General features: G+C 43.1%; 1 protein-coding gene across 1 annotated transcript in view; it reads right to left on the bottom strand.

The window, feature by feature from the left end:
• Nucleotides 1-13,311, bottom strand: part of UBE3C (ubiquitin protein ligase E3C) — a 74,596-nt gene extending 61,285 nt beyond the window's left edge. Inside the window, exons 1-2 of the mRNA XM_058021149.1 lie at nt 13,187-13,311; nt 1,774-1,827 (exon numbers count right to left, since the gene is read on the bottom strand). Coding sequence (XP_057877132.1) covers nt 1,774-1,827; nt 13,187-13,252 — 120 coding nt within the window. The 5' untranslated portion in view covers nt 13,253-13,311. The remainder of the gene's footprint in view (nt 1-1,773; nt 1,828-13,186) is intronic.
• Between the last annotated feature and the right edge of the window lie 1,135 nt (nt 13,312-14,446).

The following is a 14,446-nucleotide window of genomic DNA, read 5'->3' as shown; positions in this document are numbered from 1 at the left end:
TAAACTACACTGAACCTATAATTCTGAGGGTCACCAGACAAAACAAAACACCAAAATGTTTTCATAAATTTCATCAAAATACTTTTGGAAAGTTCACATAAACTTTCAAGTCCCAAATCCTTGATTTCCAATTTATTGTCCTATAAAGACACATCCAAGTGAAAAGCAGGACCTGAACTGACCAGAGAGAACATCAGACAAAATCACTATTCAAGGCCTATTTTATTTTTCTTGGAAAACCTTGGTTCTTAAAGTAACTTATCTGAATAAGCAAATTCTTGAAGACTAACTGCTTCTATATCATGGACCAAAATCAAAAGTTTGATAGGCCTAAGGGTATTTCTCTCTCCAAAACACTGACAGTGAAAGTGCAATCAGGAGAGAGTTTCAGAGAGGTGGTGTCTCTTCACAACCACAATGTAAGGCTCAACTAAAACACAGATAACTTCTCCTCCTCTCTAGGTACTGGTTTTATCTCAGAACACACGATTGTCAATTAGAGACTCCCAACTGCACAGGTTTTAAGTCTGAGGTCACTGCTAAGATTCTGCTACAGGCAGTTTTGAAAAGCCATAGCTGATTTTATTCTCAGAGGAGCCATTCCTTTAGTGAAAATGTGCTCCATGCCACAGCAAATCACTGTGTGCACATGTGTACCTGCACTGGGATGAGTGGTGGCTCTGCATCAGCTTTGCACAGGACAGAGACAAGCAACTGAATGGGTTTATGGACCACAAAGAATTTTTACATGTGTTGCTAAAGACTCATTGATCATAAAGCTGATCCATAATATGGAATTCTGAACTAATGGATGAAATCCTGGTACTTTCATACTTGAACTTGGTCCATAACTACAGATCCATGTTGCAGAGGAAAAAAAAAAGCAGTAACTGTCCACAGAAACTGCAGAACTTGAGATTAATCTAGCATGGGTCAAACACACCTTTAAGGGCCAAAGAGTTGTTTTCTTTATGAGCATGAAACCTGCATAGTTACATTTTTTAATGTACTTAATGTATTTTATTGGTATTTAACACTTTTTTTTTTCAACTTACATAGGAGGGGTGGGGGGGAAAATGACAAAATTAACATATTGAGTCTAATTCCATTCTGCTAAATTTTGGGTTCTTCATTTCAGTGCCTATTCCTCCTTTGCACTATTCCAGCCTGAATTTTCCAGAGCAGTAAGTTCCCATCATAAACCAGTATTAAGGTTGCTTAACGCCTCTCACATCATCTTCTCACTGGTCCTTCATTATCAGGTGATTTCAAAGCACTTGAGGTTTCTTGAATTCTTTTCAAAGAATTCAAGAACCACTGTTCTGATTTTACCTTCACAGAAGTGAGGTACACACTGGGCAAGTGAAGTACTAAAGGTCAGCCAAGAAACCACAGCAGAACCAGGAGCCAAAGAAAGTTTGCTGAGACCAACCCATAGTAATAGATTATGAATAAGGTAAAGTTTCCAATTTACTAGCCAAATGCTTATCTTTTCTCAAAAAAGACTAGATCCAATAAACACCAAAATAAAAGGGAAATTTCCCTTTAAACCCAGTGCATGCTTATCTTTTGAGATGAAAAGCACTTCTAAGGAACAGTTAAAAGCACTTAAATTCTTTTGCCAATTAAAGCATACTTTAAGACTATACAGAACTTGCAAATTGGAAGAAAACATTCCTGAACTAAGTATGACAGCAGCAGAAGTATTTAGCACTGTAAATGTACCACCAAAGGAAATTCCAGCAGGCAGCAAACGCTTACAGGCTACTTTACCTCTCGTTTTCTCCTTTCTTCCTGAGTTCGATGAAGGAGAGAAGCCTTTTCTTCCTGGAAGACACCAAGAAAGATAACCCTGCATCTTCATTCAAACACACTTCAGCTGTGTTCAGGATATTTAATGCAGACTTCAGGGATTGCTCAAAATGCATAGCACATAAAACACAGAGCAAAGTGGGTGTTAATCATTTTCTGAACTCACAAATACATGGCAGGCAGCCCTCCCAGAAGAACAGTGATGGAGGGAAGTTATGTCCCTGTGAAAAGGGAGCAGCAAACTGTACTGATCCCTGTCCATGTTTGTGCTCTCAGCATCCCAACCACCCTGGCAAACATCAGCCATTTAAAAATGGCAGAGCTGCAGCACAAAAAGGTCCCAGTCCCACCAGACCATACCAAAGTGTGAGTGTTTTCCTTGCCTGGAGGGTACATAAATCCCTGGCCCAGGTGCACACAGCAAGCTGTGGCACGTTCAGAGCAATCCCATCCTGCTCCAAAGCCCCTTGCTTTTGTCTAACTTACAAAAATGCCAAAGCTCTTGTATTTACTTATTCCTTTTCTCAAAGCTTGTCCAGAAAAGATGTCAAGAGATACACAGCATAAATGGCAGGAATTTTTCCTTTAAAAATTTTGAACTCCTCACCCAAGTTAAGGCTATGCATTAAAACTTTCAGGACAGTGATCTCACTAACAGAAAAAAAGACAAGAATACTAAAGTGCTCATGAGGCCTCAAAACCCAGTATTATTACAACAGAAAAACCATGCATTAGCTTTTAAACCACAATTTTATACAAGTACTCACAGATTATAATATATAAACAAAACTTTATTTGCAAGAGTCTCTTACTGGATGATTCTGGGTAATTTCCAAGGAAATATACAAAATAATTCAATTTTGATGCACAGTATTCAATTCCCACTGCAGGCAACAGGAGATGAAAGCACCCAAGCACCTTCCCAAATCCAGTCCAAAACACACAGCAGATTTAAGAAAACTATTTTCATTTTTTGACACTATGATACAAATGACAACTTTGTTCTCCTATGTATGCCCATATTAGCCTAGAGAAGTTAAGAAATTAAAAAACACTCAAACTGAAAATGTACTGTATTTTAATACAGAAAAAATCAATTTGAAGTTGGCAAACAAATGTTTATAAAATATTTAAGTGCAGCTAAAACAACTGTGCTGGAATTGTTTCAGTGTCTATCAGCAGAAACAAAAAATGAGAGCAAAACTCTTCAGCACCGCTTTTTTGAAGATACAGAGGAAGCAAAGTCATGATTCTCTGGGTTTCTTTCATGATTCTCTGCATTTCTTTAGGATAGAAAATACTCTTACAGACCACCAAGAGTGAAAAACAAAAAAAGCCCACAAGGAGGTTAACCATCTTTCCTCTAAAGACAGTATTTATGGCCAAAGACACCACTAACTACAGCTACTGCCCTCTAAAGACAGGGTTTGCTCCATGTGTTAAACACAGGACAAACAAACTCAAGGAAATCCATACATAGCGATGATGTATCCACACTCAAGCAGTACAGAAAGGCACACACAGACAAAACAAGGTACTAAATTAATAACCAACAAATGGCTTAAAGTTTCAGGACTTTTTCAACAGCTGATACCTGGTGCATTAAAGAAGGTGGTGAAATATCCCAGTTTAGAAATGACTGTGCTGCAGACAGCACCATGTAAAGTGCATTTCTGCTTAGAAAAAATGTTTTGTAATTTTTCCTTACACTTCAGAGAGAAAGCAGGAAGAAAAAGCAGAACAAAATACAGGAAAGGGAAAACAAATTGCTACGTGTGAATAGAGAAGAGAATGGTATGAAAAAACACAAGCAAACACAGTACAAATTATTAGTAAATACAGGAAAATAAGTGGTCAGAGAACAAACAATCAGAAACAATCAATTTTAAATCATTTGACGAGGGAGGGAGATGTAAAAGGGCAGTGTATCCTTAGTGTATCACCAGCTTTTCATTGATGAAGAACTGGGTTTCTTTGTAGCCATCAGTCTCTAATTCAGTCCACTCTGAAACTAACAGAAGTTTTTAGTCAGCCACATACTTGCTTTGAGTACTTGTAAAGAAAAATGCCAATTTGTTAGAGTATAAATTAAACAAAATAGAAGATATAAATATAAAATACTCAATATTCAAGATATAAATATAAAATACACAATAAAATACTTGGGTATAAGTACATCCCACCTTTACAAATTATTATGGGTAAAATAATACTGTTACTCATGTTCACAAGATATACACAGATCATAACTATGACTAGAGAACACATTTAAATTAAACTCAATAAAAATATATCCCCTTAAAGAGTTATTAAATCAAGCTGGAATACATTGCCTCTTTAGAAATTAAAAAGTAACCATGTATGTGCAAAAGAAAACAAACCTGCAGTAGAAAATAGATGAAAAGAAACACGAAATAATCTTCTGCCAATACAAAGGGCATAACAGCAAAATCATTTCTTAAAGAGAGTTCACTGCAGTCACCTCTGAAATCCTCCCTGAACTGGCCCTTGACAGCCAGCACTGTGAAAGGAGCTGAACTCAGCAGTGGCTGCTCTGTGGCTGGCTCCGAACTGCAGCGACACCCGCTCGACACCTCCACCCAGAGCCTCCAGGGACAGCCTCAGCCCGGGCACCTGGCTGCTGCCAGAGCTCCTCAGTGCAGGAGAGAGCCCAGAACCCCCAAAGATCACACCTGGCTGCTGCCAGAGCTCTCAGTGCAGGAGAGAGCCCAGAACCCCCAGAGATCACACCTGGCTCTGCCAGAGCTCCTCACTGCAGGAGAACCCCCAGAGATCACACCTGGCTCTGCCAGAGCTCTCACTGCAGGAGAGAGCCCAGAACCCCCAGAGATCACACCTGGCTCTGCCAGAGCTCCTCAGTGCAGGAGAGAGCCCAGAACCCCCAAAGATCACACCTGGCTCTGCCAGAGCTCCTCACTGCAGGACAGGGCCCAGAACCCCCAGAGATCACACCTGGCTGCTGACAGAGCTCCTCACTGCAGGGAGAGCACAGGAACCCCCAGAGATCACACCTGGCTCTGCCAGAGCTCCTCAGTGCAGGAGAGAGCCCAGAACCCCCAGAGATCACACCTGGCTCTGCCAGAGCTCCTCAGTGCAGGAGAGAGCCCAGAACCCCCAGAGATCACACCTGGCTCTGCCAGAGCTCCTCACTGTAGGGAGAGCACAGGAACCCCCAAAGATCACACCTGGCTCTGCCAGAGCTCCTCAGTGCAGGAGAGAGCCCAGAACCCCCAGAGATCACACCTGGCTCTGCCAGAGCTCCGCACTGTAGGACAGGGCCCAGAACCCCCAGAGATCACACCTGGCTGCTGCCAGAGCTCTCAGTGCAGGAGAGAGCCCAGAACCCCCAGAGATCACACCTGGCTGCTGCCAGAGCTCCTCACTGCAGGGAGAGCACAGGAACCCCCAAAGATCACACCTGGCTCTGCCAGAGCTCCTCACTGCAGGGAGAGCCCAGAACCCCCAGAGATCACACCTGGCTGCTGCCAGAGCTCCTCAGTGCAGGGAGAGCACAGGAACCCCCAAAGATCACACCTGGCTCACTCCTGCTCCCCACCCTGCCCTGACCCTGTTCTGCTCACACCACTGTCCTTCTCCTGCCAGACAGGAACATGTCTGGTGTTGAGTCTTTCTTTCAAGGTAGGCAGGCAGACAAGGTAGGAGGAACAAAGCCTGAACTTGTCCTGACTCTGTCACACCCCTAACTCAAAAGGAGTGAAAGCCATTCCCTGAATCACAGTCCTGACTTTTTATCAGCCCTTCTTCCTTCAGGGCTTGCCCTCCCAAGTGCAGAACATGGAATGCACCATCCATGAGTGTTTACACAGTGTAGGACACATCTGGCTGTCCCTTTCCTGCCTGATGCTTTCTCCAACAGAGAAAAGACAACCAACCTCCTGCTCAGCCCCGTGAAAAACCCCATTTGAGAAGTTTCCTGTGGGGCACAGCACAAAGAAACAAGAAAGCAGAGAAGTACGTGACAGCAAAACACAGAGCAACACTACAGAAATGACTCTGAGGGTAAGACAGAAAGAGGAAAGAGGTGAAAACAGAGAAGCAGAGGGAGGACAGTACACAGACAGGAAAATGTGTGACTGCCACCACAGAAATGCTGAGTAACACCTGAAATGTTCATTTGTCCATGGGATAACATCCATGTACGGTGCTGTTCATCACAGCCAAGCTCCTGGTGGCAGAACTGCTCTAAGGCAGCAGTTGGGAACAGCCACATCTGACAGTGGGACAATGGCAATGTCACTGCTTCAAAACCAGCAGCTCAACCCATCATACAAAAAGAAAGTTGAATTAAAGTTGTTTTCTTATCCCTGTTTTGCTGAAATACACTTTCTAGTTGCAGAAGTTCATTTGCAGAACTCCTAGGTGTCACACATCCTAGCCAAAGGCTGAACAAGGTACACTAATATAGAAACTATCACTCTCTTCCTTCTGCGTTTGAACACTTTGTCTTGAGAGAAATAAACTTTCAGCACACTTGGCTCAAAATCCAGATTTATAAAAAACAAAATGTATACATAATTAAATCCTCTTCAACACTTCTAATATTTGTTGACTCCTAAAATCTGAAATTGAACACTCTTGGACAGCTATTTACTGGCTATCTCATAGCAAATAAATTTAAAACCTAAATATGCCCAGATGCAAAGATGAAGCTGAATAATTATTTTCAGGTACTAGCTAAACACATATTTTTTTAATTAATAACAACACAATGAAGCAAAAATTTAATATTAATAAATATTTGATGCTTCTTTATAAATTAAGAGGGTTTATTTTGGTTAATAGCTGAGAATGCTTCGTATTTCACATTACAAGAGGTCACACAAAGTACAAGGCATGATTTTTTATGAAATTTTCTTTAAAAAACAAAAAAACACTTGACCTTTTTTAATTTTTTGTGGACAATTATAAACGGACAATATAATTATATGTGTGGTTTTCATCTGCAAAATCCAGGAACTTGAATCTTTTTTTCTTTCCTTAAAATGAGGAACACAACTTTACAGCCGAATTGAACTTGAACCACATAAAAATCAGTAACAACTCCCAAAATAAATGAAGTGACCTAAGCAATTTATAGAATAAAATTCCTTTCAACTCAAGTATTCAGTAACTCCAGCCAATAAATGGAAAAATTTTTAACATTTATTTTTACAGAATAAATGTGGCCACTGGGAAATATCCCCCACCTTCTCAACAATGTTTCAATCTCCTGACATTATTTTAGACAAGATGAACTCCAAGTGGGTTTTTTAGTCTGAACAGTAAAAGAAATTTGCATTTTAAAAGGCTTACAATGCCTTGAACTGAACCTCAACAATTTAAATTCCATTGAACATGTCTGAGTATGTTCAGCAGCCTGAAATCTGCTTTTAACCAGTCTGTGATTGTTGTTAACAATGATGTAAATAATCAGGTAAGTTTATATGTAGAGCAGACAATCCTGCAGAAGAAGGGAGTGTGAGCTATGCCCAGGAGAGGCACCTGGCCCTGCAAAGCCTGGCCTCACTGAGTCACTGCCACAGAAAACACCTCAGCTGAATTCCAGCTGACATTTACTGCGGGATGTAGGGGGGTCTGGAACCTCTTCCATCATGGTACCCACAGAACCACACAAGGGGGAGCCAGGATTTGATTGGAGGCTCCAGAGGCAACTGAAATGCAAGAAGCTGCTTTTGCATTTATGCTGTTTGTCCCTGTTATGATTTTTAAGATTTACATTATACACAGAGCTCTAGGTGAGCTATTTCTAGTGGAAGGTGGCCCTGCCCAAGGCAAGGGGGTTGGAAAAGGATAATCTTCAAGGTCCCTTCCAACCCAAACCATTCTGGGACTCATCATTTCTCAGGAACAAGGGGAGAAAATGTATTTAGAAAAGCAGAAATTCTTGATTTGAATCTGAAAAAATAGCACATAACTGAAAAGAACAGTGCAATCACTGCTGTCAGCTAACTACAACTCCATCTTTTATAGCTTGCTTTCAAATGAGGAGAATTTCAAATGTTACAAGAAAAAAAAGCCTAAGAATCAAGGATGCATTTAACTGTGTAGTTTCCTACTAACAGGCAGCCATTATTTTACAACATGGCAGTCTCCTCATATTTTCACACCACAGATCTGAAAATCCAAGAGTATTTCAAGACTTGGGCTGTGACACTGCAAGATCCCAGCTGACCCAGGGTGAGGTGTGCACCTGCTACACCATGTGCCTGACAGGACAAAGGTCTGCAGGGAGCCAAGCACTGCAATTCTTTCCATTCAAAAATAAACACTCAATTTGTAATTCTAATCTACAATTCCCCTGCTATAAATCCTTACCATCATTTCACTTCCATTGTGGCATGGTGTAGGGTCAATAAGTTATAATGAAATAGAAATTATTCCTTCCTGAAAGTATTAACTATTCTCCTCAATCCATCAGTAAGAGAGAAACTAAACTGGTTTTTAAGTGTCCCATCAATGCTTATCTCCTACAGACATCTCCCAATCCCAACATGGGCAGATCTCTCCATGCACTGGCAATTTTACAGCCTACTGTTTCTAAAATTTTAATTTTAATTCCACAAGAAGTTATTTCATGTGTAGAATATGGACAACAAAGAGCAAACAAGGTGCTTCTGGAGTTCTACCTCTGCACTTCAGCTGAAAGCAGAGGGAATAGAAACAATAATCTAATGTTTAATGTCATGCTACTAATTTAAGAAAGCAAATCAGAAACTACTAAATTAAAATCTAAACTTTGCAAATTGAATATCTCTGATTAGTAAAAGGTTCATATTAAAAGAAATCACTAAGACTTGTTAAAATACAGATGGACTCATCAGTATGTGTTCATTAGTAAGCTTCTATGTCTTCCACAAAAAAAGCCAAAGGTCAAAAAGAAACCCAAACTCAATGAAGTTGTTTTCACTTTCACTTTTGTGACCCTGCTAACTCATCTGTATTACAAATTCTAAAAAAGGAGGGTTTTCTTAAATCATCTCATAATGCATTATAATTTAAAATATTTTATTATAAACAGTCTTGGGATTTGTAAAAGCATGGTTTAGATAGCTCCAGTGATACTGAACATTTGACTTAATATTCTTTTACCCAGTTTTCCTGTTAGACTCCCAAGGTGTCACTCATACATTTCACAACTTAATCAAACAATGTGGGACTACAGAGCCCCTTGGACTTCCCAGCACTGGCCTGGGGATGCCCTGCATGGATGCACTAAAGCATTGCTACCTCAAATTTTCCTTAATATTACTGAAATCATTGAAGTAACACTAGGCCTGAGCGTCCCAAGCCAGGCTGACGTGGTTAAACCAATTCTGTGCCGTGTTCAACTCATGCTAAACTCAGTGCCAGCTGTCCCCAGAAGGGCAGGTGACACTGCACCTGGCAGAAATATGTTCCCTGCAGACACAGGGATGGAGCAGCCAGGTGAAGGCACCATCTGCTCCAGTCCCCTCCAGTGGGGTTGGGTGAGGCCAGGCTGAGCTGCAGCCCTCAATGCACAGCTCTGCATTTCCTGCCTGACACCCACAGGCTCTGCAGCCTCCCAGGCACAATTACTGCCCTGCACAAAACGTCCCTGAGCGATCCAAGACACAACTCCAATATCAGCACTCAGTTTTGGAGGCTACTTTACCTACGAAGCACAAAAATATGGTTTGCCAGTACAATTAAAATAAATTTGAAAATTTCTTCTGAAGAGCCTCATAAAGCAAAGAGCCATGTTTTAAAGGTTCTTTGCTCTATGAGGCTCTTAGTGCTGCAACCCTCAGACCAGTTAGTCTGAGCAGACATCTTAAGAGACCATCAAATCCCCTAAATCAAGCATCAGATTGTTAATGTTTTTCTAGGAAAAGTCTGGGTTGTGTTGTCGTAATACAATTGTCCAGAAATTGTATTACAGATGAACCATTTGAAAAGACAGCTTTATCAGGACTTGTTGGCATCTTCCACACACACAAAGGTGTGTGTGGTTTTAAAGGTGATGATAAAACTACCCCAAAAACAAAAATAAATATATAAAGCCCTCTAAAATTAGAATATCACATTGTAAATAAAACCTGTATCTACACACTCAAACACATACAACAGGGTCAACAGTCCAGATGAATCAGCAGATTCTTGAAAGTAGGTACAAAAGGAAAAGTTCAAGCACTGGCAATACCACCTACATTTTTACACTTTTGTACAATGCATTATTATAAAGCTACAATGACATTCTGAAAGGATTAGCCACTGAGGTAGTAATTTTGAGAACATTAATTTGCAGCCTGTGACTAGAACAAAATCAAGTGATGCTTGATATGGGTGGACTGAAGTGCCTCCCAAGAGCATGCACAATTCAGACCATAACACACATGGATATAAGATATAAACAGCTCAAAAGCAGACCCAAAGCTCTCTGGTTTTGTAATTCAGAAATTCCATACAAGCTAGTGATGAGAAGGCACACTAGATTCAATACCTAACTGCCACAATTATGCAAGCCCCCAATTTTACTTCTATCACTGTGCTCCTAATGATAGAACTTACTGAAGTCTGGCCCTGTGGGGCCTAAGGGAACACTACAGACACAGGGCAGTGCCAGACAGGGGTCAGCACATGGGAGCTGTGACCAACACAGTCACTGTTTGAGCTGCAGTTCATCAGCAAAACCACACTTCTAACAGTGTTGCTGATCACTATTTAGGTGTAGCTGTATTCACAGCAGGCCCCACTGGCACCTTTAGCACTGACTGGCTCCTCAAACAGGAGGATTCTGTCATTGTTCTGCAGTGGGGCAACCACTCTGGGAAACTTCCCCAAACTGGGTACAGAGTTATTCTTAGCACTAAGCAGCCTGCATGGCCCCAGTGTTTCTGAATGATGCCTCCTTCCACCAAAGGAATCACAACAGGCAGCACTAAGCATGCAGCCAGCTGCCAAAAGCATGGCAGAGGTACAGCATTGACCCTTCTAAAGTTATACACCATTTGGGAGGGCAAGGGCATTTGTCAAAAAAATGAGTTTTTTTAGTATGTGCACCAAAAGCTGGAAGGAAATCATTCACAATTCATCTTTCTGTAAAAATGAAGCCAATACATATGAGAACCATGATCCCAAGGAGCTTATGATATGAAATAATGAGAAACTCACATGATGACTAATGCAGGCTTATCTAGAAACAGAGACCAGACAAAGTTAAAAGATAAAAGCAGATACATTTAATGAAGGGCCTTCAGGTACATTAAGAGCAGATAAAGCCTCCCCAAGGGGCTACACCCAAAATGGACAATGGTCATGAGTTTTTCAGACAGATATCATTTTAGTCTGTTTATATATCAGGGGTTAATCCTCCAATTACAGCTTCAGGTAATGAAGTTCTATTCCCCCAGTTTGCTCCCCCCCCCAATCACTTTTGTTTATACTTTTCAGGGCCTGAGGCTGTAGGATGTCTTTGGATAACAGACCCAGACAGACAGTTTTGTCTACCCAAAATGTGAAGACAGTTAACTACAGTTTTTATGGAGTTTAGAGCTAATGCACTAATGCAGTATAGAATCTGAAAAATTCAAAAGCTAAAATCTTAAGGCATCACATGGTACCCACAGACACTTCCCACAGCAATCTCTGTTGCAGTACATTTTCACAGAAGTTCAGCTAAACTGCATTTAGAAGCAATTTTTATTACTGTTTAAATAAATTCTTTCTTTAGTTCTGTACCCAGCTTCTGCAAACCAGCAGCTCTCTCAAGGACACTCTAGGATGTGTGTGTAACCACGCTGCCCAGAGCTGCATGTAACTGATTTGCACTGATGCAGCACAAGCACTTCAGTGAACCCATGTAGAATCATGAAATCTGTGCACCAGTCAGTATCAATCTCATCATGAACCACAACCTCTGCTGCACACAGTGAAGGTAATGCATCAATTTCAGTTTCCAGTCCTTTACATGCTAATATTTGCCCTTGGAAAATTATGCCTGCATAACATTAATAAATTTGTCCCATATAATTAAAATAGACATAATTCTGATACATTTTCATGAATTGCTAAGTGTAAAAGAAGATGTTATGGCAGTTCCTTACTTCTGTAGGAGGCAACACGTTCAGTAAGAAACACCATGAGCAAGTCAGGGTCAAAAGTTGCAAAGTACCTGAAGTGTACAGCTGAGGACCAGGGCATGCTCTGCCAACTCCTACTTAAGCTGGGGAGTATTTATGGCATTTTGACTCATGTAATGCCAGTTTACGTGACCTAATGAACAGACATGCCTTAAGATAAACAGAAGATGAATCAGAGGAAATCTGCATAATCTAAGTACAGTTCTCTATACAATCTCTTAATATTAAAGTCAATACACCAAAATGCAAACTTCACTGTGATTTTAGTATCACAGATTGCAGTATTTTTGTTCATTTCCTCACTGTACTGCCAAACCATAAAGGTTTCCAAGGATCAAACTTGCTTTTAGCGCACAGTGATAAAAACTTTTTTTTTTAACTCGATTAAAATTCAAAAATACTAATGGAAACACTCATTGGCTTCCCACACAGCCATCTCCAATGACAACAGGGAGACTCGGTATTTTCAGAGTGAATTAAAGTGACCCCTACAGATCAGGCCACTTCTAAAAACACTTTGTCCTTTCCGTCGCTCTTCCGAAGTCCTGTGCCCTTCAGTGCTCGACTAAACATTTGCTGACCCTGTGCAATGAGCAAGATCTGAATAAATCATTCTGCTTCTTTCCCCATCAATAAACACGAGGAAATCAAACAGCCTGGTGGAGCTGACAATTAATTGCGACTAACCCTGCGCACGACAAATTGACCGAACCTAAACTTGACAGAGACCAACGCGGCGGCCGCGGCTCACGTGGATGAACCTCCCCCGGCAATCGGGGTTGTGTGAGGCTGAGTGTGTCCCACATCCCCCGGCGAGGCAGCTCCGCGCCAGGCATTCCCTCCGCGGGGAAATGACAGGAGGGCTCCGAGTCCTTTCCCCCTGCAAGACCCGGAGAGCGACAGCCGGGGAGGTGCCACCGGCCACGGCAGCCGGGATCGATCGCTCGCCTGCGGGGGGGACGAGCCAAGGAGACATTTCCTCGCTTCCCACAATTCTTACTACACTACAAGCCTGGGATGGTGTGGCCTGATTATACAAAAAAATAATAATAACAGTGAGGCAGGGAGATCAGAGATAAACACATCATGGGGAGGGGAGGGTTCTTCCCCTCTATTAAACCTTAGTCATCGCTGCTCCCATTTCTGAAGGCCCGACAGTAAAAGCACCGATAACAGGGCGGGGGGCGACAGAACCGACACACACACGGGCACGGCCGGGCGCCGCTCCTTACCTTCCTGCTCGCTCCTCCGAGGGACACCTTGGGCCTTGTTTTGAAATCCCCTTCAAAGCTGAACATGTTTACAGCTTATCCCATGGGGAGCGGGGCCCGGCCGGCCGGCAGGGCGAGCGGAGGGGGCGCACGAACCCCCCGGGCTGGCGCCCCGCGGCCCGCCCGCCCCCGCGGGGCTGCTCCACCGTCCCCCGCCTTTCCCGCGGCCTTCGCTATCCCGGTCGCCCCGTTCCTGACCGGCGGCGACGGAGGAGCGTAGTGGGAGGAGGGAGAAGGAGGAGGAGGGAGCGGAGGAGGGGGCAGAGGCAGCGCTCCCGCCGGCCGCGCAGAGAAGATGGCGGCCGCCCGCCGCCCGCCGGGCGCGCTCCCGACACACGGCCGCGCTCGCCGCCCCGCCCCGCGCCGGCTGTCCCGCCTGTCCCGGCGCTCCCGGCTGCGGCTGTTCCACGGAAACTTCCCTGCTCTGCGGGAAACTTCCGTGCTCCACGGGAAACTTCTCTGCCCCGGCCTCCACCGGAGCTCCCCGCGCGTGTGCAGGGCCGGCTGGGGCTGCGCTGCCGCATCCTGCCCAGACGGGCCGCGCTGAGGGTTTTGGCATAGGGCTGCCCTCCTCAGCGTTGTTTGGTACGGGAACACAATTGCTACACACACACACACATTTGTGTACGCATGATTTCTAGTTTTAGTAGCATATCACAGAATAAATAAGGTTGAAAAATACTTCTGAGATCATAGAGTCGAACTTTTTGACCAAACACCTCCATCCAATAAGTGCCACATCCAGTTCCTACACAACTCCAGTGATGGTGACTCCACTTCCCCGCGCAGCCCGTTCCGATGGTTAGTCAAACTTTTCTGTGAAAAAAATCCTCCTATGGCCTACTTGAGCATCTCCTGGTGTAAATCAAGTCCAGTTCCTCTTGTCCTGTGCTGGGAAAAGAAACCGACCCCTACTTGGCTATACCTTCCTTTCAGGGGGTTGTAGGGAAAGATAAGAATTCAGAGAATTTACAGAATCACTGGGTTGGAAGAGACCTTCAAGATCATCAAGTCCAACCCAGCCCCAACACCTCAACCAAACCCTAGCAATGAGTGCCACATCCAGTCTGTTTTTAAAGACATCCAGGGATGGTGACTCCACCACCTCCCTGGGCAGCCATTCCAGAACTTTATCACCCTTTTTGTGAAAAACATTTTCCTAATATCCAACCTGTATTTCCCTCGACACTGCTTGAGACCATGTCCTCTGGTTCTGTCAGT

The sequence above is a fragment of the Melospiza georgiana genome, chromosome 1 (genome assembly GCF_028018845.1).
Source record: "Melospiza georgiana isolate bMelGeo1 chromosome 1, bMelGeo1.pri, whole genome shotgun sequence".
Classification (NCBI taxonomy): domain Eukaryota; kingdom Metazoa; phylum Chordata; class Aves; order Passeriformes; family Passerellidae; genus Melospiza; species Melospiza georgiana.
Note: the sequence above shows the minus strand (reverse complement) of the source record. Positions and strands in the feature narration are given on the sequence as shown.